Here is a 26,958-nt window from a genome sequence, read left to right as displayed (position 1 = left end):
ACACTACATCAAAATAAGAGAGGCTTAGGAAGGTAGAAACTTACAATCATTTTTTGCAGTCTAAATTGCTAGCCAATAATTTGAACTATAAGTAAACTAGACCATCTAGGACAGGGGACAGCAAACTCTGGCCCAGGGACCAAATCCAGCTGTCTTTCTGTATAAACAGAGTTTGACTGAAACAGAGCCACACCGGCTCATGTACACATTGCCCATGCCTGCTTTTGTGCTACAACAGCAAAGATGAATAGTTGGGACAGAGACCATACGGCCTGCAAAACCCAAAATATTTAGTATCTGGTCTTTCACACAAAACATTTGCCAACCTCTTATCTAGAGCAATGAACTATTTACTACCAAAGAAAACTTTGTGACCTGCAACAATAATCAGTGACTAACTCAGGACATACCATCCATACTGGAGTGTCTAAATATGAACACTGGAATATCCAAATAGTCCTTTATCCTACTCTGTATGAAGATTTGTTGCCCACCCAACACAAAGTATTCACTTACCTGCTCACTGAGCTAATCTTTAACATACATTTCTCAAGGACTCACTAGCAGAATAGTGAAGAATCCATGAATATACTGCTCTGTGCAATCTACGGTTAAAAAAAAGTTGCTGCAAGTAACTCAAATGCATGTAATAAAGAAGAAACTGTACAGAACCACATAATAATTTCCTTTACATTTTAGATTTCAAATACAAAACACTTCTAAGGCACTTAAAGTAGAAAAGCTTAAGTTCAACAATTTAGGTAATATTAACTGCATTAAATAATGCAAATTAATTTCCCTTTTGTGTTAAAAAAAGATTTTCATTTTTATGTATGTAGAGTTGAAATCAAGATAAAACTTCTAATTTAATCATGTAGCTTTTTAACATTCTAGAATGTGCTTAAAAGATCACTTCCACATTTTACAGATGAGAATGTCTCGATAAAACATGAAATATTTATGTAAGAGAACTAATTAGTGGCACAGACAGAACTATAACTCAGTACTCAACTATCAGTTTGGAACTCTTTCTACTCCATGATTGAGTATGAAAGATATGCTCATATTCTAGGAAAGGGTGGAGTGATGTTGAAATATTCTAGACTTTTAAATGTACAATAAACATATTCACAGGGGTATAGTCCACTCAACCCAAGCAACCCTCTTGTGTTTTTTATTAATCAATCAACTATAAAATCACAGAAGGAAAAAACCTGATTCATGGTAAAGCCACTCTTATCAGAATGATGAAAAAGAACAACCAATTATATGCTTAACAAATTGTCAAAAATTAAAATAAATAATAATCAGTAGTGGAGAAGGGGCAGTATGATGGGTACTCACGTATTGCTAATTTGGTACAAACCTTCTGAAGGGTAATTTGGCCATATTTGAAAATGCCTAAAAAGTTCTCACCATCTAAAACAATTATCCCACTCCCAGGAATATACCCTAAAGAATTAGTCTATTATAGAGTTCGAATTTTACAATTTTACAAAGATGTCCATCCCACTATTATTTATAATTGTGAAATATTAGAAACAATCTAATATCCAAAGGAAGAACTGGTTCCATCATGGTGTATATATTCATACAATAAAATATCAGGCAGCCATTTTTTAAAAATTACATTTTCAAAGACATGGGGAAGTACTTAGGAAGTTATAAAAAGTAGGGTATACAACTATATAGTCAGTATAATCTCAATTTGTTATTATGCACACACACAAACACATATACACACTCATACATATAAATAGCATAGACAAAGACTGAGAGGAAATACAAAAAATATTAACAGTGTTATCTCTGGATAGTGAAATTGCAGATAAGTTTTTTTTCTTCTTTATCCTTTTCAGTATTTTCTAAATTTTCTATAATAATCATGTATCAGTTTTATACTCAGAAAATAATAAAAATTCACTCTGTAGTCAATTTTGAAATTTTTATAGTCTACATAATAAATAAGGAATAAATATTTATAGTACTCAAAAGTATACCTAAGTGATGGGAAATAAATCATTAATATGTAAGAGTATAATTTCCACACATGTATAGGTGGATAATTTTGAATCCAAAAGATAACATTATTTTTTTTCAATTCTTGAGTATAGAAAGTTGATATTTAGTAAATAAGAAACGCAAATCTTTAAATAAAATTGGTGCAAGGCATCTAAAAATTGTGCTATTCCGGCATAACACTGAAGATACAAATGTTCTCCAATGTAATGTAGATACCCAGTGTTAGATTGAAATAGGTATAATCTAGTACATGCATGGTGGCCAATAATTAACTAATCAAATTATATATATATATATTTCCCCTCCTCCAAGTGACTAGAAATGGTCTATGCTAAAAAAAGAAATACAACACCATACCATTATTTTAGTTGGAAGAGCCGCACCAAATATCATGACAAAAAATTTGTAGAACTATAAGAAAATCCAGTGGTTTTTTGTTTTTGTTACTGTTAATGATTTCTTGCTAAAAATTCAAGTAAGAGAGTCAAATTGCTTAAAGCACTAAGAAAGCATAGCAGTAGTGTATGGTCTGCAATGATTTGAAAATCACTAAGAACACTCTTCAATGTTTCCTCATTTGCAGACTACTGCCTATCAAACACGATCTTTGGAGGAAAGGACTACATCTGTTCTTTTACCAATCTTGAATTTATATTCTATTATAATATAGTAATGACACAAAGTGATGTCACACACAAAAAGGCAAACTGTATGTAATTTTCAAAGCTAACTTTAAAATATGATTCTAATATCTGTGATAAAAAATCACATAAATATGTAAAATATAAAATACATCCTAACATATTTTTTACATGAGCTGAAGTTTACCACTTTTAACATAAAAATTCTGAGATGGAATTAATAAAAAAAAAAATTTTCATATGTACCACAGAGCAATAAGTTTAAATCAGACTATTTTGAGTTGTGTAGCCCTTTATTAGCAACTAAAATAGAAGGTATCTGTTGTACAACACGGGTAGTAATTGACTATAACTGGAGATTTATTATATTCTAATACAGATCATTTATAAATGCAATTTCTTTATTAAAAAGCTTCCACCCTTTTTTTGTTTGTTTGTGTACAATTTGCAAAACTATTCTGAAAGCGGAATATATGTGCACAAGTCTGCAAAGAGTGCAAATTTAGGATATGGTAAATGCTTTACAAGTTACTTTCAAAACACTGTCTGCCACAATTGGGCCTTTACATTGCCATCTTTTTTGATCAAAATATTTTGATGCCAGCCTTCCTTCCACTGCCCTAAACTATAAAGCATTTTTTAATGAGTTGAAATTAAGGAAGGACTACACCTACTAGAAAAGAAGAGAAGAAAGTTCTATTAGTTTGAGGTTTCAGAATCCCCCCAAACCAGGACCAGTATCTTGGTAAGGGCTAGGCTGGGACCCCAGACAGAGAATGAGTATGTGCAGGTGGCATCCCTGAGGATTCAGAGCTTCAGTGGACCGTGAGTGCTCCCGCTGCATAACTCACTGAACTGTCTTGCCAGTTTCTACACTGGCTTGACTGGGCATAATTCAAAAAGGAAAAGCTCATATTCATTCCATTCTTCTGGAGCTCTGTGATAGCCTAGGGGAAAAAAAAAATTGGTTACAACAGACCTCATAAAAAGTGAACACTCTTTGTGTTGGTGGCTTAACTTTGTCCACCTCACAGCTGAAGCCTAGATTTTTTACTCTTCTCTTGATTTGTTTCTTGAACTTCTTATTGCATCATATTAAATGGGAAAAAGATAATTCCTTACTTCATTCTCTCAAAGAATGTCCCCTAATCTAACTTCTTGATAAATATCAGTCATCTCCCACCACACCCTTCTTTTTTTTTTTTTTTATTGAGAGAGATAGTGATAGAGAGCATGAGAGGGGGAGAGTCAGAGGGAGAAGCAGACTCCCCGCCGAGCAGGGAGCCCGATGCGGGACTCGATCCCGGGACTCCAGGATCATGACCTGAGCCGAAGGCAGTCGCTTAAACAACTGAGCCACCCAGGCGCCCCCACCACACCCTTCTTATATTTAATAAAGCCACCGCAAGAAACATATACTTTTCTCTCTTTTCATTAAACCAAATCCTAGCCACTTCTGTCATGAAATCCTGGTCTCTTCTTTGTCTAACTTTGACTAAATTTGAAATATATATAAATTAATTTCCAGATCTAAGAGGTAAACCACAGTTTTTATTTTAATTGTGGATTGGTTCACCATTTATTTTATTAAAATTTTATTTGATCGAATTCAGACTTTAGGAAATTAGTATAGCTTACCTAGTTTAAATTTCAAGAATTAGTTTAAGCCCTTAACAGGCTTTTCTTCCAGTCAATACTGCTTAAAACCATTCCTAAAAATCCACAATGTACTATCTTTCAAATTATACTAAACTAACACTGTAGGGTAGGTTCCTGCCCTGAACTCTTCTAGACTAACATTACCTTCTCCATTATTTCTCTGCCTCTCCAAACAATGAACACATTATTGCTCCCTCCTCCCATTCCTGAGTATACATACACTTCTTCTTTATGAAAAAGTCTCACAGTTTCTTTCTGGAAAGCCACATTGTTTTATTTATTAGAGGAAAAATTAATATTATTATCTCTTTCAAAAATCCAGCTACCCAAAACTTCTGCCTCTTACTATTATTTACATGAAATATTGTTTTTGTTGTAAAGAGAAAAACATATACATGCCATCTGTCTCATGTTACTAAATTATGAATATCTGAAGTTTAAGAACAGAATCTTCCATTTATTTTTTATAGAGTCTAGAACATTAAATAAAACCAAAAAATCAATAAGGCTACTTATTACCAAGGGTTACTTTGATTTATATTTGTAAAGAACATATCGGAACTGGTTGTGAGTCAAGAGAAAAACTAGGTTTCTATTCTAAATATTTTTTTCTGTATTTAAAAGAAAGTACTGGCCTGTCTTCCAGTAACAACTTTATTCATGTTAGCAAAATAATGGAAAGCCAAATTATCTTAAAGGTACTAGAAAGAAAATTTACCTAAAACCAATGTTCATTAATAAGGTATCATAGATGATGACAATTAAGATATTTTGAAACATCACAGGATCAAATGTTAAAAACCCAGCTTCCTAAGGATACTCACATTTAATAACACCCCAATGGGATGTCTTCCACATATAGTATTATGGTATTTCTTCAAGTAATTGCTAAAAGATACAGGGTCTAGTTGTTCTATAATACTCATACCCTAAAAAAAGAAGAGAAAAAGAAAATGAAAGAAAAAGAAAAAGGTACACAATTTATTATTTCCTAATTACATTTTAAAACCGTTACTTAAACATCATAATTTTTCAATTAAGGAGAAGTAAAGAGAATAAATTAAATAATCCTTGGGAAATATCAAACTCATTCATCAAAGGTAATCTCATTACAGTCAACTCTCAACAATATGTACACTTCATTAACAGAAAACTTTCAGTCCTGTTTAGTTCTTTCTGACCTCCTGCTATTTTTCCACACCACCATCACCAGTTACCACTTAGCTCACAACCCTTAAACATTTCACAATTTTACCTTTTTCTTATATAAATGTATTTACAAAAGTAAATCCATTGTGAAAATTAAATTTGCTATATGGCTGTTTTTTTCTCATAACCATCATATTCCTCCTACCATTGGCATAAATAATTAAGAGTTTACTGTAATTTAGCCAATTTCATAAATACACTTAAATATCAACAGTGTGCAAGGCATTTGAATTATGAGTATGTGATAAAAAAAAGATACCACTAAGAAAAAGGTTAACATATTTTTAATTAACTTAAAGCTCATAAAAGATAAATGCTCAAGCAAAATAGGCCTTTTATGAACTTTTTAAAGAAAGTATTGGCCTGTCTTCCACTGACAAATAACTTTATTCATGTAAGCAAAATAATGGAATGCCAAATTATCTTAAAGGCTTTTTATCTCTTGGGGTGCTTGGGTGGCTGAGTCAGCTGAGCATCCAACTCTTGGTTTTGGCTCAGGTCATGATCTCAGAGTCCTGGAATTGAGCCTGGCTGAGGGTTCTGAACTCAGCAGGCAGTCTGCTTGAGATCCTCTCCCTCTGTCCCTCCCCACCTCCCTCCCCATACCGCTCATTCTCTCTCTCAAATAAATAAATCTTAAAAAAAAAAAAAAAGCTTTTTATCTCTTTATACTTCCAACTAGAATGCTTTATTTCTAAGATTTTAATCCAGGATCAAAAAATTTTAAGACTACTATTAAAACAACCACTCTGATTTGGACATTTATTCACACTAAATTCCATACCCTGCAAATGCATTCAAATAATGTGTTCATAATACAAGAATATAGAGCAACTTTAATCAAGCAAATAAATGAATGATTCTCACTCATTCATTCACCAATTACCTTACCTTGTTTTCCTATTCGGGTAAAATATTTTACATTTGTGTTCAACAAATTGGTTTAACATACTCTGAGAGAAATGTAAATGGTGGTTTAACTAGAGAATCAACTGATCTATTTTGTGTGGTTTTTAAGTTATATTTCAACATGTTTTAAAACAACTGCAGTGGAAAAGCACCTAGAGTAATCAGATGAACGCTCATCTGAAAAATGATAGTAATCAGTAGGTGACATAAAAATACCGCAGTGGCAGCATCAAAATTTAATTTTATAAAGAACCTGTTTTCAGAGCATTCAAGTCGTTCATAAACATCATCACACTTTCCTGCAAATACATCTGAAAGATAGGTATGTGCATGTAATCAACTTCCAATTGATTGCACATCAATTAGCCACTCTCAGACTTGTCCACAACCAGTGTTTAATGCTAAGCTGTTTTCCCCTGCAAACTAGGAGGCTTCCAGGTCAACGGTCTCCAGTGACATTTGGTGCAAATTCAGAGAAATATGAATAAACTTAAAAATTCAACCTAAGATAAACAATTAGTATCATAATTCTGGTTCAAAGAATATCACACAATATATTTCTAAACCAAGTAGTAATGCAGAGATGGAGTTAAACAAATCTCTTCCACACATACGGATAGTCAAGAAATAACTCCCTAAAGACGAAGGAACTGAGGCATAAATAAGGTTAAAAGCTTGCCTCTAAATTTCTAATCTGAGGCTCTTTCTCACTCACTAATCTGCTTCATGAAGCATAAGAGACATACTAACAATTCTTTAAACTCTCATAGCTATAATTGGTACACATATTTTAAGAGAACTTTCAATGTTCCTGGATAAAGTCTAGGACAGCTTACCTTAAATAGAACTCTACTCATTAATACATTATGTGACACTGAGGTTCTGATGTACGTGTTAATGTTAAAATCTTAAAGTACATTTTGAACAAACTTACCACATTCATATACGGACATGAAAAATTCAAAGACAGGAAAACTAATGATCAAATTTGTTGAAAACAAAGAATTCAAGAAATTTCATATAGAAAGATATAAAATAAAGCTATGAATGTAGAGAAGACCCTACTAAATAAAGTGTTTGAAATTAAGATATAATGGTTAAATTACAAGAGGGAAAAGAAAAAACTGAGATGATGGAAGTGAAGGGATTAAATTTAAATATTTAATTCCCTAAAGTGTGTTATGTACCTACTAGGGCAAGAATCAATTCCATCACAATCAATTCTCTGACAAAGACAGTGAACGAGTATGCATTTTTATAAAGAAGGGATATAGAGAAAAAATAAGGCTTTTCTCATGAGTGAAATTCTCCAATTGGAAAATTCATAGAGTATGCAAACAACAGCAATGATGACTGAGAAAGAGGGCATCTATTAAGTAATATAGAACACTGGCAAATATACTCTTGTATATATTTATATTTTGATGTTAACGATTTTTAAATTATAGTTACCAAAATTCCAAGAAGATTGAAAATGCTAATTTGATACTACTGCCAACTGCCAAAATTCCAAGAAGATGAAGCAACAAAGTGCTTCTCCAATATGCTTAGTTAACTCTTCTATTACTTAAAATACTGAAGAGGGCGCCTGGGTGGCTCAGTTGGTTAAGCGACTGCCTTCAGCTCAGGTCATGATCCCAGGGTCCTGGGATCGAGTCCCGCATTGGGCTCCCTGCTCTGCAGGGAGCCTGCTTCTCCCTCTCCCACTCCCCCTGCTTGTGTTCCCTCTCTCGCTGTGTCTCTCTCTGTCAAATAAATAAATAAAAATCTTTAAAAAAAAAAAATAAATAAAATAAAATACTGAAGATATGATCAGTGAATCTAAAGTCCAGGTGACGAAAATCTTACCTAGGGCCTAGCATATTGAGAATCTGTTCACGTGACTTAAATCCAATATGAAGCAGTGAAGATCTAAGATACAAAGCAGATATCATACACACCAAAAGCTGATATCCATCATGATTTGGATTTCTGGGAAATTTAGGGGCTTCAGCAAGAAATCCTCAGATTGAAAGCTAACTCCCTACCTACCTTGAGGGGTAACAAAGGCAGAGGGAATCTATCATTATGCTGACTCTCCAAGTAATGAGTGAAAGCTTGTAATGTTAAATCCCAAGTGGCAATCCTAAACTGAACAGACAGTTTTAACTGACAGAGCTGCAAATTCAGGATTCTGATAAGACAACAAAGATCCTCCCTTTTAAAAAAAGTTTACATATAGGGGCGCCTGGATGGCTCAGTTGGTGAAGCGTCTGCCTTCGGCTCAGGTCATGATCTCAGGGTCCTGGGATTGAGCCTGGCATGGGGCTCTCCTTCACTCAGTGGGAGTCTGTTTCTCCCTCTCACTCTCCCTCTATGCTCTCACTCTCTCAAATAAATAAATAAAATCTTAAAAAAATAATAATAAAGTTTATACATAATAAAATATTTAATTTAAATTTAACTTAATTTTAAATACTATCACCAGAAGCAATCTGCCTCTAAAGTAACAAACACAAAAAAGAAACAAAACTATTTGAGAGGACTTTAAGATAGAACTAGAACCATAGGTCTTTTTATTATAAACACTTAATTAATCACCGTATTATCAAGTCAGTAGGCCTCATTTTCTAAAGTAAGGATATATATTTATGTTGGAGAGATGGGTGTACATTTAGGTAGGCAAGTTGGGAAAAGGAAATATTCTGCTTTCTGTAAGAGGCATCAAAATAAAATATTACAGTGAAAGAAATTTTATGGAGAAAAAAAAAATCACCCTAAAGACAGCAGTGCTAAGAAGCAATATACTAATAAGTAGCTATCTTAAAAGATATTATAAAACCTTATACCAAAGACTACTAAAGAAACTATTGGCCTGAGTTCGAGAAAGAAGTATGAGTAGACAAATCTGAACAATTTCACTTTCAAAAGAGTTGACAGAAAGAAAAGTAGCTGAAGTTCAAATTAAATGAAGTGACTACTAATAAATTTGGAAGGAAAATACATCATAAGGATGACTACAATGAGATTTTCAGATTCTCTTTGCCAAATCATAAACAATTTGGCAATGTCCATAATGAAACACTGGTCTATATCAAAAGCAGCACAGAAAAAAAAACATGATTATGATATATATAAAATATATATGCATGTACTTATGTACGAGTAATGTTTCCAGTATGTAATATCAAAAGTTCACAAAAATGAATCTCTCGAAATATGTTCTATTTTGTAATTACTGAAATTACAAAGTTCTAATTACCAAAAGCATGATCAGCAGCCAATACTATTGTAACACTTTTAGAATCTCCTGTAACTAGTTACTTTTTTCCCACTTAAAACATTTGGAAGATCCAGTTTATTTTCCTATATATTTTTTCTTTACATAATTTTTTCACATAATTCAATTCCAAGATATTCAAATGCTAGAGATATAATTATTTTGCAATAAGAGGAACAGCTATTTTTATTTTGCTTTTGGAACACAGAAACACTTTTACTTATTTTAGTAACTATATTTAATAAGACTTTTCTGATAACAAAAAAAGAGCCAAAACTAATTAACACAGTAATTTTGAAAAGATTATACCTAAGATTTTATACTTAAATAATTTTTCATCCTATCAAACTTTCAAAATGTGTAACAATTACAATTCAGAACTGCTAACGTCTTTTAACACTTTATATAGAGAACTATCCAACTATATTTGCTCTGAAAATATTGCATGTAGAAACTAAGATACTGGTTCTCAAATGAATGAAATTTTTTATAACATAAAATGGCACTTTAGAAAAGGAATATACAGAGGGATATTCACCATTTGGTTATATAAATCAATTAAGAAAACACATTATATAAAGTTTAATAGTGAGTGTACATATATATAAACATACATATATATATAAACATACATACATGACTATATGTATAGACCTAACCATTCTTATTATTTTAATCCACTTTAAACCCCAGAAGTGACTTATAACTTGAATTAAGAACATGCTAATAAAAGAACAGAACACTTATGAGCCATTTAAAAATTCCATATATAAACAGAAAGGGACCATAAAAATCAGTCTCCAAGTCAAATATCATTTCAAATATTAAATTCAAACATATTAACAAGAAGCAATTACTCAATATTCAGAAATTGTATTCTCGACTAAATATAAATTTAAAAATTATGCCCTGGTGATTTTGGACATCTAAAGTAAGGTAAATCAGATGCAGATTTAGAAATCAGTATTAAACTTACTGGTTCTGTGAACACTTTTTGAGCAAAAATTTCTAATTTCAAAGACTTAGAAGCTACCAGAAAAGGCAATAATCTTAGGAGAATTATAAGAATCATGCCAATGGGTAAATGTTACCCTTTTGCTCTGCCTCAAAGTAAGAAACCAAGGTCTATCTGTCTGATAATATACCTCAAGAAAGATAAGTAAAGCTAGTCCTCTTAATATAAGCTATCAATACAGAATTAGAAGACTAAAAGAATAGTTAAGTTTGGATGTTTATACATAACACATAGAATAATCAGTAAAATAATACTAAAGTGTTTAAATGTGACCACAGTTTTAAAGAGTTCCAAAGGATGCTATTATGTTCGGTGACTTTGGAGTACCAGGTAAACTAATGTTTTAGAGAAAACATCTCTCTGTGCTAACAGCATCAATTCACGGATTTACAAATTTTTATGTGTGCAAAATTAAATGCTGCCTAATTAAAGTTGACAAATGATTTAAAGAGCTGAACAGAAAACAAGAGGAGATAGATAGGAAATTTGTTCTACTCAAAAGATTAGGGGCCATTGCAGGACAGTTCAAATTCACCTACAAAGCAAATTTAGGAATAAAAAGATGTTGGGACTCTTTGCATACTACCAGAAGGCGATCTCCAGGGGCACTATGGGCAAGCCTATTTTGAAAAAGCCCCACAGGTGATTGAAATTGTAAAGACAAGGTTAAGGATTACTAGAGTAGACAATCTCCTCTCTGCCCTGGCTCTAATTACCATCTACATGTTACTTACTGAACTCCAGACCTCTCAAACTTACTGCAGGCCTCTTCTTCAGGCTTCCAACCAGTGTAATTCCATAGCACAGCCCTTCTGAAAATACTTCTGAAAGTGATCTCAAATCTACCAACTTCTTTCCATATCCACGAATGCCACCCCAGTCGAAGTTACTATCCTCTCCCCACTAAGCTACTGCCCATGCCCACTGTTACTGCTCCTGGACCTGGTGTAGAATCCATTTTCTACACAACCACCAGAGTGACCTTTAAAGTAATGTAACTAGGGGCTCCTGAGTGGTTCAGTTGGTTAAGCTCAGGTCATGATCCCAGGGTCCTCGGATCAAGCCCCACATCAGGCTTCTAGCTCAGGAGAGGAGTCCGCTTCTCCCTATCCCTCTGTCCCTCCCCCCAATCGTGCTCTCTCTCGGTCTCTCTCTCTCTCAAATAAATAAAATCTTTAAAAAAATAAAATTAAAAAATGTAACTACATCATTTCTGTGTACTTACATACATTTCTTACCCTGGAATATAAAGCCCTACATTATCCAATCCCTGGCTATCCCTCTTGCCACAGCTTGTACCACTCCTACCCTTGTCTACTGTACTCCTACAACACTGGCCTTTTTTTTTTCTTTTCTTCACACCCAGCCTCTTTCCCGTCTTAAGGACTTTGCACAGGCAACTCCTTCAGTCCATAATATTCTTTCCTCTGATCTTTACTTGGTCTGCTCCTTCTTATCATCTCTACCTCGGTTTAATGTTTCTCCTCAGGGGAGTCTTTCTCCAATCAGTTAACCACCAATCACTTGAATCATTCACTATTTCAAAACCCTTTCAATATTTTCTGTACAGTGCACATCACTTTTGGAAACTAACATATATATCCTTACTTTTTTAAAAAATGTATCTCCTCCCGTTAGAATAAAAGTTGTGTGAAAGTGTGTTTGTTTACTGCCATATCTCCAATGGTGCCTAGGACTATAAGTGCACTCAAAAGTAATTGGCAAAATGGGGTGCCTGGGTGGCTTAGTCGTTCAGCGTCTGCCTTTGGCTCAGGTCATGTGGAAGGAACCCCGCGCATTGGGCTCCCTGCTCAGCGGGACGTCTGCTTCTCCCTCTCCCACTCCCCCTGCTTGTGTTCCCTCTCTCGCTGTGTCTCTCTCTGTCAAATAAATAAATAAAATCTTTAAAAATAATAGTAATAATAATAATAATTGGCAAAATGAAAATCCAAATGCCAACTTGACATTGGATGTCCTAAAGGCAACAGCAAATATAACATATCCCTAGTATGATTTATGATTTCCCTACCTCCTAAAACATCAGTCCTATCTTCTCGTGCTTTAAACCTAAGTGAACAGTACCAACACCCAACCAGCAGCATAAGCCAGACATTTAGGAGTTATTCTTGATACTTCCTTCCCCGGCAAGTTCAATCAATCTCCAACTCCTATCATCAGTTTGTCTCTTATGTACTGAATATATCCACTCTGCCCCTCTCTTCCACCATCACCACCCCATCCACTGTCTAAATTACCATTTGTCACCTGGATTACCAAACTGGTCTACTCATTTCTCCTCTGACCTCCCTCCAACCTACCTGCTACACTGCAGCTATATGATCTATTCAAATACAATCTGATTTTATCACTTTCCTATTTAATACCCTTTAAACAGCATATTCCAGGGGTGCCTGGGTGGTTCAGTCGGTTAAGTGTCTGCCTTGGGTTCAGGTCACAATCTCAGGGTCCTGGGATCAAGCCCCATGTCGGGCTCCCTGCTCAGTGGGGAGTCTGCTTCTCCCTCTGCCTGCCACTCCCCCCTGCTTGTACATGTGCGCACACACACGCTCTCTCTCTCTCTGACAAATAAAAAAAATAAAACCTTTAAAATAAATAAAATAAACAGCCTATTCTAGATTCTCTAGCTTCATTTCTCACCACTACCCCCACCCATTCATCCACTGATTCACTCAACAACTATATATATTGAGTACCTGGTGAAAGGCTGATACAAAATGGACAAAGATCCTGATTTCATGAAGCTTACAATCCATCAGGGGAGGTTATTACCAGACAAATCATCAAATAATAAGTCACAGAGTAATTAAAACTGAGAAGAAAACTTAAGCAGGGTAAGGTCATGGAACAACTGTTTACCATAGGGGCATAATGGAAAACTGTGGGCACATTTTTGGGTTGTCCCAATAATTAGAAGATGCTAGTGGGTGGTGTCCAGAGACGCTGATTGTCCTATAATACAAGATAGTCCCACACACAAATAATTGTTCTCATCCCATAACACTCTTGACATGTCCATATGGGTGAAAAACCTGCTTATAATTATCTAGACCCTTAACTCTATTTTATACATAAATACTAAGAAGTTTTGGATGGTTTTAATATACAGTAGATTTCCAAGGAATTGCCATATCCATATAAAGTAAGGGAAGGCTGTACTTTGTTTAGTTTACAACTTTACTAAAGATTGCTCACCATTTTGGAAAATCAAGTCACCCAGCAAAGCACCTTAGTAATATGAGTCACAAACATAAAATAACTGTTTAGGTTTGGAATGACAGCTATTATAGTAATGATACAATGTGTAATAAGCATCTATTTCATAGTGTCTTCTAATATAGTTGGTATTTGGGCACTTACATTATTAAAAATATATTAGTTTATCATAAATTACTTTCCCTTTATTCCTTTCTCATATTACAGTTGGGGTATTCACTTAATTTAATTATGTATATAGGAAGATTATATTATTTCATTCACTTGAACAATATTCACTGAGCACCTACTAATGTTCTAATCACTATTCTAAGCACTTTGGATACATCAGAGAACAAAATAAATATCCTGACTAACAAAACTATAATAAGTAGAATATTTAGTTTGTTGAAAGAAAAACTGCAGGAGGGTAAGGTAGGTTGGGAATGCTGAGAAGGTGGAGTGTCTGATGCAAAATTAAACAGTACAGTCGGTGCGCCTTGTTGGGAAGGTAAAGCTGAGCAAAGCCACAAAGTCAGACAGTCAAGTATAAAAAGGGCCAAAGCCCTAAGATAGGCACATCTAGATCATTCTCACAGAACAAGGAGAGCATGTGTCCTAAATATCTCTTACATCTCTGTATTGGAATAGCTTCTTTCTAAGTCTGTTCAATGACTGCACTGTAAGTTCTATTAAGTGAGAGACAATGTTTTATCTTCTTAACAGCTTCGGTATTTCACACAGTACCAGACACACAGGAGACACCCATTAACCACTTGCTACATGAAGAAAATAAATGATGACGTAACCAGAAAAGTTCTCTGAGGCAACTGAAAACTAAGCCTCAGAAAAATAAGATCAGAACTAGAAGCCAGAAAATAATTAAATGACTGACATGACATCATAAAGCCAAAAGAAAAGTCAGTAGATTAAGTCCAAACAAAATTCTAAAGGTAAAAGTATTAGGCCATAATTGGATCTAAGTAACAAGATAAATTTGAATATGATAAAATCTAAATATAATAAAATCTCCTAGGTAACTAAATCTGCATTCATTCCATTTGGCTTTTAATAAAATATACAAGGTATAACCTACCTATAGTTTTAGATCCAAATTCCTTACTAAAATGTTTTATCTACTTTAGACTAAATATTTTTATACTAAAACATATGCATAAAGCTTTTCAAACAGTGGTAAAGTTGATTTCAAACGTATCATAGACTTTAAGTCTGACAGAGTTTAAAGACAATTTAGAGACCACCTATTCCAAGTCTCTTATCTTAGAGATGACAAATTGAAGACTAGAGAACTGAAATGATCTGTCAAAGATCAAAGCCAGTAAGTGATATATCCGCTATATTTAATATTCTGTTTATCAGTTAAAAAAAACAACAAAATGATTTGCATGACTTTTTAACTATGAAAACAAGTACTATGACTACCATACTACTTTAAGGAAAATGACAGCAGGATCAATGTCTATTGTACTGGGCCAGATAAGAATACAATCATATTTTTAAATTCTCTATTTAAACAACAAAATGAAACACCATTTAAGAAAATCCAAATGGCCAAAAAATATAATTAAATAATAAAATAAACTAAGAATTTGCTACGGTTGTTTCTGCTTAAAAGTAAGTAATGGCATTAGTATCCTGTCATCCCTAAACCTTAGACACTCCCCCAAATAGCATCTAAAATCTGTATATTATTCTTAGTCTCATTAATCAAATAAAATTAAGATAAAGGAAATTTCAACTAATAGAAAAGGGATTATTTTTATAATCAATATTCATATGATTGTAAACTATATTTTGCACATTTAGTTAAATAAAGATAGGGAAAGAATTATTAGTCCACTGTATATTTCAACATATTAAGTCTTGAATCACTAATCTGAAATTAAAGAAAACACCTTAGAGCATTAAAACCCCACACCTGTAAGACTTACCATTTTATCTAGATGTTCAATGGATCTATAAATCTCCCCCTGGGATTCATCATAGTAACTGTAACGGAACCTTTGACCTTGAAACAAATATCATGTACAAAATAAAATAGGGAAAAATTAGAAGCTAAAAAGAAAGCAAGCGCTTACCAAATAATTTCAGTTCTCATGGAAGGCAAAGCACAGCTTACGCCTCTGAGAGAATCATTCCCAAGAGCCCTTGTACATAAAAATAAAAGGCATATTTGGGAAGTAATAAAGAAATGATATATCACCAGTGTTTTATGATGTTAAAAACTACTTCAAACTGTAGAACCTTAAAGTCACAAGCAATACAAAAGACTAAGGAAACAAAACAGCTTAAAAGTTAGAAGCATTGTTAAACATATTATATCAGTCTGTAATGGAAGGTAAACCCAAAGAAAATGATTCAAGGAAATCTGGTTTAAGGAAACTATCTCAACGTAACAGATCAATGAAAGCTTAGCTTTTGCTATATAAATGCAAAGATTTGATCTCTATTACAGAAAAAAAAAAGTGCAGGTCAGAGATACATGTGGCTTATATGATTTTTATGACCTCAATAAAAATATTTATCTCATTTTTGCAAAACTCTCTACTTGAAAAAGATCAATACAAATGCCTTAAAACAGGAGGCACAAAAGAATAAATATAATAGTCCTACTCTGACAATAATATCTCAGTAAGAGTACAAGCACAGAACATTCAATGTTTAGCTCTTCTCCAAGAAACACAGAGGGTAAACTGGAAGAAGCTTGAAAAGAAGACAGAAAACAAAAGGCTCAGGTAATAAATTTGGCTCCCTACTACAGTCATATAAAAACCAAAAGTTAAATGTATTCATAAATAATTGTGGTATGTTATTCCACTGACTATGTTGTATTTCAGATACATCTACACTTGTATTTCTGTGATGCCTATGTTTCTTAGAACTCATTACTTTTATATTTAGTTATTTTTAAAGATTCACCAAAATGCATTTTAAAGGTATGTGAGTACACCAGTCATATATGCACACTCTGTGTCTTGTGCTTCATTTTTAGAGCAAAGTTCACATATACAATTATTATCCTCACACCTAGGAAGATGGGTTTCTTTGGCTGCATAATTATGATTTTTAAGTTCTCTGTTTATCTTACTAAAAAACATCATCTTATAAATGATAAGCGATGCAAAATAGTAAAACTCTTTTGGTGCTCTTTTTTGGAAAAAAAGACACATCACAGTTCTCAACACTTCTTTACTTGTTGATGTTGATCATCTTTGATGGTCATCTTTCTAGAATATACTGTATTTCCTTAACTTTCACATTTTAACTTTACACATACATTAATATGTACGATTACTCATGTAACAGTTCTTACTTTCCCTCAAGAAAATCTATTAAATCAGTATTGCGTCTTATAATTCATGATATCCTAGAATCAAGCAATAAGGTTCTGAGACAATTACCTGCTTTCTGAATATAACAACCATTTTTGTAAACATTGAGGATTACTACATGTCGCCATAACTATGAGATCCATTACAGTCCTTGCACTAAAAAAAATTCTTAAACAGTGACAATTCGTCACTCAATGATGCCCTTATATTAAATAATTCATCAGACATTTCTTTCAAAATTTAGAGTTAGGTATAGTTTTGCTTTTCTTTACAGAATGTACACATTTACTCCTACCTAAGAGTGAGAACTATATAAATTGACCCTATTTTTCCTATTTGCCAGATGGCTATTGGAAAGCTCAAAGACAAATCTAAAGTCTGTTGCAATAACTTCTTGACTCAATTCATTGGTACTAAATTTCTACTTCTATTTCAAAGGTCTTTTGATAGAGTGGCCCCAAATCTTTTGTGAAATGAATGAACAATTAAATTAATAATCTTAGACAAGAAACTTCTGATTCGCTGTCAACTGTAGTAAGAGTAATATCCTTGGAAGCAATCAAGATGAATATTCTTTGAATCTGAACTACTTCAGGCTTATACTAATGCATTCTCTTTTCCTTGTTTCAGGAGATAGCTGTTAGTTTTCGCTGTCAATAATCCCTGTGACTGGGACATAACTATCTAATCTGAAAACTGCTACTCTTCAAGTACAGAGAAAAATGCATGTACTTTGTGATAACCATTTGCTACTAGAAAGTCTTTTCTGCTTATTTCCAAGTTCAGAACTGCTGTTTCAAATGACTGAAGTTGGTCAGACCTGCCTTAATCACAAGTAAAAAGTCTAACTGTATTTAGAAATACTGCCTTGTTCACATGGACCATTTTCACTGTAACTTTCACTTAAAAACTACTTCTGAAGTAAGAGAAAAATACATAAGATATTTTGAATACTTTAAAATACTAAATCAACATGTGATTTAAAAAGAATGACAAAATGCACAGGAAATCAATGAGTAAATGTTTAACATTTTGCTATCTACCTCTTGCTACTCCTTAGGTATTTGCATTTTGTAGTTGAAGAATCGAGTAAAAATATTTTATGGGCTCTAAATAATATATCAATTAAGTAGCTAAATCCACACTATATAAAGCTACTACACTGAAAATGTAGCTTACTTAAACAGCTCAAACTTAGAATAATTTTTAAAAATTGCACAAGCATTTAAAAATTACTTGAGTAATTATTCTGGTCAATATACATACAAAAAGCATCTAATTCAAAGTAAATAGTTTCCATCATCCTAGCCTGTATGTGGGGGTGGGGGTGGGGGAGGTGTGTGCAGATGCACACGCACACACACACACACACAACTTCAGTTAAACACCTCTTGGAATTTGAATGCAAAAAATCTTTTGTATCTAATTATTAAAAAGAAGCTTATCAAGATTTTATTTAATGAGAAATAAAAGAAATGACAACACTAGCACAATACACTGTTCATAAATGCACCTTTAATCAAACATTTGTTGATTTAAAATATGTTATGATTTCGTGTAACTCATGAGCAGACATTTTGTTTTATAATACTTCTAACATTCAGTAAAGCTTATGCATCTAAACTGAGCAAACACAGTTGCCTATGTACCTGGAGAACTGGACTTGTATACTTTTATAAGTATGACTAAAGCATATCACATAGTAAGAGAAAATTACTTACCTGAAACTTATCCTTTCAGAAGGTACACTGGGAAAATGGATTCTTTGAGCCCCTGTTTCAACTCCAAGTATGAGCTTTCTAGCTTTAAGAGCCATTGACACTGCCCCTAGGGGCAGCACAAGCTTTGGAGCTCCCCTAGTGAGTATGTCAGTAGTTTCTTCAGGTGCCTTCCCTCAGTTCTTTTCAAATTCAAAAGATGAGAGGAAAAATAACCCAAGAAAAAAAATCCTGTAAAGCAGAAACCTTACTCTTTGAGGGAAGGAGGGTAGCTCATTTGTGAATCCATTCCAGAGCACGCTTTCTGAGAAAAAGAAATACAGGTAAGTAATTTTCCCATCTCCAAAGGTGACTGGTGATTAATGAGTGGATTCACAGAGTGTGGAGAGTAAGCTCCAGGGATGTCTGTTTAACACACAACAATCAACTAATGAGGACAAACATAACAATGAATGGTTTACAAGAACCAACACTACTTTTTAAGTACCTCAAAACAAAAAGTAAAAAAATATCAAATACCTCAACATTAAGCTAAACACTGGATTGCAGAAATAAACAATGAGCTTGGAAAGTTGATTTTAAAGCCCCCAAAAAGATTAGTGAACAAAACAGACTTTCAGACATATGTCCAGTAAAAATTGTACTGTTACACAATCACTTAATCACTTTATATGTTAAAGCATTTTCAACTGAGTTAACCCTCACAACAACCTATGAGATAGATTATTAGGTCATTTTATACTAAGGACCTAAACTGGGGACATTCGTAATTGAAATCGTGAAAAACTACAGTCCTTTCATTCTGAAGTCTTAGTCATAATGTAAAAAAAGTATTAGTCTTCCCTCAAAAGATCAAAAATTTAAATATGTGGAATTAGTATGTATAAAATTTGAGAAGACAAATATGAAAGCTTGGATAAGATGTATTTCAGGAATTAGCTAACTTATACTTAAACCAATTGAAATTATTTAGAAAACAGTAATACCTTAGGTACCTAAGAGACTAACAACAGAAAGGAAAAAAGAACAGGCATGAATAATCACTTGTTAATATATATATTAAACTAGAAATCTGAATAAAGATAAAAATTCATAAATATTCTGGGGAATGCCACTTTTGATAGGTGACACATACTTATAAAAAAGAAATTATGTAAACCTAGACAAATATAAGTTTATATGTAAAAATCCAAAACTGAAGTGAGTGTAGTAAATTTTATTCATATTTTAATAAAATAATTTATCATTAACATTTACCAAGTAAATTTACTGAAGTTAATTTGCACTTAAAACTGCCATAAAAGGAAAATTAAGTAGAATGAATCGACTTTAAAAAAATCAATTTCTGTTAGATGCAGTTTCATTTAGAAACTTCTTAGAAGTTAATTAGAAATTATGTTAATGAAAGCTGTCAATAATCTAAATGTGAAAATATAAATTTCAGGGAGATCAGGAAAGCATAAATATTAACAGTATATATTATATATATGGAGAAGAGCAAAAACGAAAGTTAGGAAAACAGAATGAAAATTCCACCAACTAGAAAAACTAAAATAGGCCCAGTCAAAATTCTCTTATATGGAGCCATCTTATAGGACAAGAAACTTGATCAGAAAAAGTATGGAGATAACATTACCTAACCATAGTAAAAATCAAATACTAGCAGCAAATGTCCTTCACTTAGACCACAATCCTTGGTAGTAGCAGGAAGGGTGAAATGAGGTAGATCATCAAGTGTTAACTAGGAAACATCACCCTATTGGGCTGACTAATTTTCATGTGGTTCAGACTAACGATAAAATAAAAGACAGAAATTGAAATGGTGAGGTTTTTTTTTTTTTCTGGCGGGGTGGGGTATTCAAATGAAGGGACAAAAAGAAGGGGCATAATAGAATCTAGGTTCCCACTCTCCCTTAGCTTTTCCCACCCAAAAAGAAAACTTGAGAATATTTTAATTTTCCTACTTTTTCTCTCTCTGATGTCTTTTTCAAGTCCTTATAAAATTTAAATGGGATCTGAAAGACGAAAATCTTTAAAGCAAAGTACACTTAAAAAAAATAAAGTCATTCTTGTAATGGATATTGGCTAACAAGTAAAATCAACCAGGCAAAACCCTTCCAATCACTGTCTCTATCACCAAACCTCTTGCCTTATTTTTAACAGAAGCTGGACATAATAGAAATAATGACTAGAAATGAAAAATGTTGTCACTGCTAGTAGTCTAATACATTATTAAACAAAACGAAATTCCACTGTAGGCATCTGAGTAACTTGTCAACTGTACCATAATCAATTAAGTGATTTTTCCTCAAAAATCAGCTATTTAGAAATGTACAGGGTGTTGACAGCTTAACTCAATGAAACTTTTAATATCTCTGAGTATGTGAGGAGCTGAATTCTTCCTGTGAAATGATTTCTAATTCAGTGGTATCATTACTTTGATATGGTAAAATCAATTTATATAGTATCCTTACAAAGAAGAAGAAGAAGAAGGACAAGAAGAAGAAGGAGAAACCATTAAGAAATATCCTCAGAAGAAAAAACTAGATTTTTGAAATGGAAGTATAACATTCATTAATTTAGAAAAGATGACCAGGGCGCCTGGGTGGCTCAGTTGGTTAAGCGACTGCCTTCGGCTCAGGTCATGATCCTGGAGTCCCGGGATCGAGTCCCGCATCGGGCTCCCTGCTCGGCAGGGAGTCTGCTTCGTCCTCTGACCCTATCCCCTCTCATGTGTTCTCTCTCTCTCAAATAAATAAATAAAATCTTTAAAAAAAAAAAAAAAGATGACCAATGTCACCAGAGCATGAAATTTGAGAAATATGAAAATTTCTAAGACATTTTAACCCATAACTAGCCAATTATTCATATTACTTCAATTAGGCATATAAAATAGAAAATGAATCTTACTTTACAAGAATGATGGTTATTATTACTATTGTAGAAGGGAAACTACCAATCTTGGAATAGTATCCATGCAACACCTTCCACTTATCCCCAGATCTTCATCGAATTTCCTGATAAGAATTAGTACAGTGCTTTCCATAAGTACAAAGTAAGCACTTAATGAGTATTGTTAGTGATAGTGATACTAAAAAAATAAACACTTGGAAAAGTTCTATTACTTAACCACCAAATGTAAATATAAATATGTTTTAGTCTCTGGATAATTCTCATAACTAACATCTACCAACCTTTGGAAATTTTGAGTTCTTATTTGTAATTAGCACCAGGAAATCCTAGCTTACAATTTAAATGCCAAAATTTTCTACAACACAGAAGATCAAATGGCCTAAATAACTTTCCAAGAATCTAGGTAGACTATAAAATTCATCTTTCTCTCTCAATATTGTACTTAAATACAGTATTTGGACTAGGGCTTGTTTGCTTTAGAACTCATTAATGAGGTAAAAAGAATGATTCAACAGAAAAGAGCAATTTTAAAGCATCTACTGATTTTTGTGTGGATTTATGCTATGATCGCACATGGTACCAACCTTGAGGGAGAACCCAGATTCTAAAGAACAGTATCAGGGGAACTGATTATTTAAATCATAAAAGTAATTGAAAGTGATTCATAAGAGCCTTAAAAGTGAAGAGGGAGGGGACACATGCTTCAAGAATTTTTAATTTCTAAAACATATGGACATGCTTTATTACCAACGCAAATTCACAATACTAAGAAAAATACCCTTTTTTCAACAATGATACTCCTTAGTTTTTAAGATCAACTATGACTAAACATCAGAATTTCCAAGCATCTACCCAGTCCTCACATCTAAGTAATATACTTATAATCCATAAAAAATAACTTCTGCCAAAGGTAGCAAACCAATTAGTCAATAGAATTGATTATTAAAGAACCCTGAGAACCTCTTAGGGAGTTTGGTAAGGCAGCATACCTACCTGCATACCCTAAGCCAGGACTTCCCAACCTCAGCACTAGATATTTTGGGCAGGATAATTCTTTGATGAGGACTGTCCTGGGCACTAGAGGATGTTTATTTAGCAGCTTCTCTGGACTCCACTAAGTAGATGCCTAAAGCATCCCCACTTCCAACCCCACCTCGCTGTAATGACCAAAAATGTCTCCAGGCATTTCCAAATGCCCCCTCATAAGACAATCAGCCCCAGATGAGAAATTAGTGCCTTAAACCAAAATACTTATCTATAAGGAAGGATGGCTCTCTTAAAATGATCTCAACGCCATTCACAGAGCAAGGTAAGAGAAAATACCAGCCTGACCAGGACAGATATTGAGTCAACTCTGGTAATCAATGCTTAAGACACATAAAGCCAGGGCTCCCTATATCTCATTGAGAATGTTTTTCTGGCCATTCTAGTACTCTATCTTAAAATTTATAGTCCTGTGCCTTATGTTTTCTCTATAATCAAAGAAATAACTGAAGGATGAACAGATATTGGCATCCTCAAGCCAATGAGAGATGTCCTAAAAGGAAAAGGATTCAAAAATACTCTAGAACAGCAATGGATAAAGGAGAGCAAATTATATTCAAAGATTCAAAAAATAAAATTTACTCAAAGAGGCATCCACAAATGTCTTTCTTTATGATCTATTTACTGTGAAGTTTCCTTACTCTCTTTATTCACAATAACAAAAATCACTTAAGAGTCCTTACCCTTATAAACCATTACCAATGAAGACCACAATGCTAATAGCCAACATGTTACATTCTTTGGAGGGTAGTTCTAAACTGATGGCAAAAATTAAGTACCAAAGGAAAAGTAGAAAGAAAAAAACACTAATTACAAAAAAAGAAATGTGGAAAAGGACTGGCATAGCACACAGTGCTCTTCTACCTTCTAAAGAAGAGTATTTGTTATATCTACGAAAAAAACTAACTTCAGAGAATCTACCACTCAACTCAACCTGCAAATAGGGTTAAAAGATCTTAACTCCCACTAATGTAAGTGGCTAAGCAAGGATGCCCTCACAGTGTGAATCCAATTATACCAGTCGCCTTTGGAAATGTATCCATAATCCACTATCATAATCTGATCCTTTTTAAAAGACTTTTTTATTCACTTTTAAACATTGCAGATAAAAGTAAAACTTTCCAAGGGAAGTGATAAGGAACTGAAAATCAGAGCTTAGAGTGAAAAGATACCATTAACCACAAGTATATATTATCTACCATAATATGTTAAAATCTAGAACTTACCCCAATGGCAGAAATCAGAAGAAACCACAAAGAGATTACTAGGATCCGCTAGATATTTACTGAAGAGTTTTCCGAATTCCTGTTCTTTTGACTCACTCAGAGCTCCAACCAGTACAGGAATAATGGTAAACTCATCCTTATGGCTTAAAGAAAACAGAAAAAGAAAAAAAAAAAAAAGTCATTTAAGAAGTAGAAGAATAAAAGTAGTTTTCCAATGTGTTGGCACTAAAAAGTGGAACATTTATTAATAATGGTAATAGTAAGATACATACTGTTGAATTTTTTAATCTATAAATGAAATGTTTAAAGAAGACCATTTAAAAATAAGAGAGACACAGAATACTAAAAATATCTATTTAAATACAGAAATGTACAATACTTCTTTAGGTAAACAAAGCTATTTTACTAGCAGGTGTAATAATGTCCTCAAATACAAAAATAAGCCCATCAGACCATCACCAAGTCAAGTCTTCTCAACTACCCATCAAAGCTACAATCATCTGCCTAATCCTTCCGCAATTTTAAAAGAGCATTAAACTCTTCCTCAATATTTTAATCCTATCCTTTTATAAATACCACCACTTCTGGCACTTTATAAACCTGCCAAGTGAGACCTACAAAACTTAATCTTGGCTCCCATAAGAAACACCAACTGCACCTTTTACCTACACTAATAAAGAGATACAGGACAGTATGAAGATATAACTCAAATTTCACTGGCATCTAGGGTGGACATAGAATTCAAGGAAGTAGGTATTAATTTCTAGCAGCAAGAAAAAGACACCACACCCACCCACAATGTTTATGACATACCCACAAGTCCCTTTTTCACTCTACAGATTGACAGATTTATGGAAAAGGAACAGAGCAGATTAATAAAGAATAACTATGATGGGCTATAGAAATAGATGTTCATCCAAAGCCTTTTAAAATTTTCATTACAGTGAAATTTTACTTACATATATTCAATATTATTTATATTCTAAATGATCCCAGATTGGAATTTTAGAAGCGTGAATCATGTTTGTCTGACTTGTTCTGAACAGGACTTTAAAAAAAAAAAAAAAAAATCACCATTATAATAAATGCTTTTTAATATGATAATCTGACACTTAACTGATGTAGGACAAACAGAATTCATAAAAGAGTTTTTAAAAATACTAAGTTTAAGTTTATTCCCAAAATAAGTGTTAGCCCAGCTTCATAAAGCTAAATTCAGGGCACCCAAGCGCCTCCCCCAGAAAGACCCCCTTACCCTTGTCAATTGCGAAATAAACAGATCATACAGATCTCCAGTCCCTCTGCAATGCAGGGGCTTCTTGGGCAGAATCTGCATCTATGGAGTAAGAAAAAAAGAGGAAGCTGGCAGAGGAAGCTGCCATGGAATATCTCTTTCTCTGACTCTTTTACCAGTTTGCTGAACAACTGCATGAATGAATAGGGGCTCTTCAATAAGTTAAGAGTGATTATCATTTGAAAGGAAAGAATCTGAGCTCTAGTAAAAATTCAAGAAGATTGTTATGAACTGTTCTAACTTCAAGTACTATCTACATAAATAAATAAATTAAGATCATCAAGGAGTATGTAAGTAATTATATAACATGGTAGGGACGCAGTTACATAGAGTATAAAAAACAAGAAGCCAGAAGAAATAGGTTCAAGTACCATCTCCGTCACATAATAAAAGTTGAGAGGGTGGGTAAATTACTAACCTAAAAATGTATTTCCTTATCTGTAAAATGATCATAATTACAGTATCTATTTTTTAAAATTGCTATGAAGTAAGAAACACTACCGGGAAAGTACTTTGTCAACAATCGTTGGCTCACTCTAAAGAAATAATACATGTCTACGATTCCACAGAGCCACCAAACCATTCACTTACCCTCAGCCTCAGCTTGCAAATCTATCTATACCAAAGTAAAAGGCTCATACTTAGAAATCTAAGCTTTGAATCAACATCTACCTCCTTGTTATTTCTCAAAAAAAAAAAAAAAAAATTTACTTGTTGTTCTGTATTTCCACAAAGTATGAATTAGAAAAAAGAACATCTGGCTTTGAAATGTAATATTCCTAGATTTTAGAATTCAAGTTGTCAATTTGGTCTTCCCCAGCGAGGGTGTACAAAATCTCACCCTCAAAAAATAATTACAAAACTGTCAAAAAACAAAAAAACCATTTTGTGCTCTAGAAATTAACCAGGCAAAAAACACAGTAAGAACAGTTTATTCATGTAAAATAACTGAACTTCTTGGGAAGAACAGTAGGAGTCTGGCTTCTTACCAGGAGCTATCTCCATCCCCCTGCCCCACTCCACCAATATGATGAGGTTGGCTGTGAAAACCAGCAGCTTCATTGCTCAAGGGAGCTGACTTTGATTTGGAGCTAAGAGCAGAAAACTCACACCCAGCAGGAAACAGAAAGGCCTGTAGCTCTTGTAGCCTGAGATTACAGCACCAGTGGCGGCAAGCCACAAACCTGAGGACTACCTAGAAATTTAACAGGGAGATTCTGGAAAGAAGAGAGCCACAGAGGGACCCGATAAATTCACATATTCTGAGGAAAGGATTGATGCCCTCCACATAACCCCGTCTGAGTAGAAGGCAGCAAGCACATATGTGCAGGGGAGACCCATAAGGTCCCAAGCTACCCCAAAATGCCAGCTAATTAGGAGAGCATGCCCAAGGGAAAGTGGAGACCTGAGAGAAACCAACATCACACAACCCAGGCTGACTGGAAATCCGCGTGCACACAGAGGGAGACCAGAGAAGACCCAA

At 33.7% G+C, this 26,958-nt stretch overlaps 1 protein-coding gene across 2 annotated transcripts in view; it reads right to left on the bottom strand.

The window, feature by feature from the left end:
- Window positions 1–2,937: 2,937 nt before the first annotated feature.
- The window catches only part of MEMO1 (mediator of cell motility 1), a 107,123-nt gene continuing 83,102 nt past the window's right edge, over window positions 2,938–26,958 (bottom strand). For both annotated transcript variants that reach the window (XM_081796977.1, XM_081796976.1), the window contains 4 exons: window positions 24,182–24,324; window positions 15,880–15,956; window positions 5,147–5,251; window positions 2,938–3,610 (listed from right to left, as the gene is read on the bottom strand). In XM_081796977.1, the coding sequence (XP_081653103.1) occupies window positions 3,479–3,610; window positions 5,147–5,251; window positions 15,880–15,956; window positions 24,182–24,324 (457 nt within the window). In that variant the 3' untranslated portion in view covers window positions 2,938–3,478. The remainder of the gene's footprint in view (window positions 3,611–5,146; window positions 5,252–15,879; window positions 15,957–24,181; window positions 24,325–26,958) is intronic.

The sequence above is a fragment of the Leptonychotes weddellii genome, chromosome 10, assembly GCF_054177405.1.
Source record: "Leptonychotes weddellii isolate Sample4059 chromosome 10, ASM5417740v2, whole genome shotgun sequence".
Classification (NCBI taxonomy): Eukaryota; Metazoa; Chordata; class Mammalia; order Carnivora; family Phocidae; genus Leptonychotes; species Leptonychotes weddellii.
This window is presented reverse-complemented; position numbering and strand designations above follow the sequence as displayed.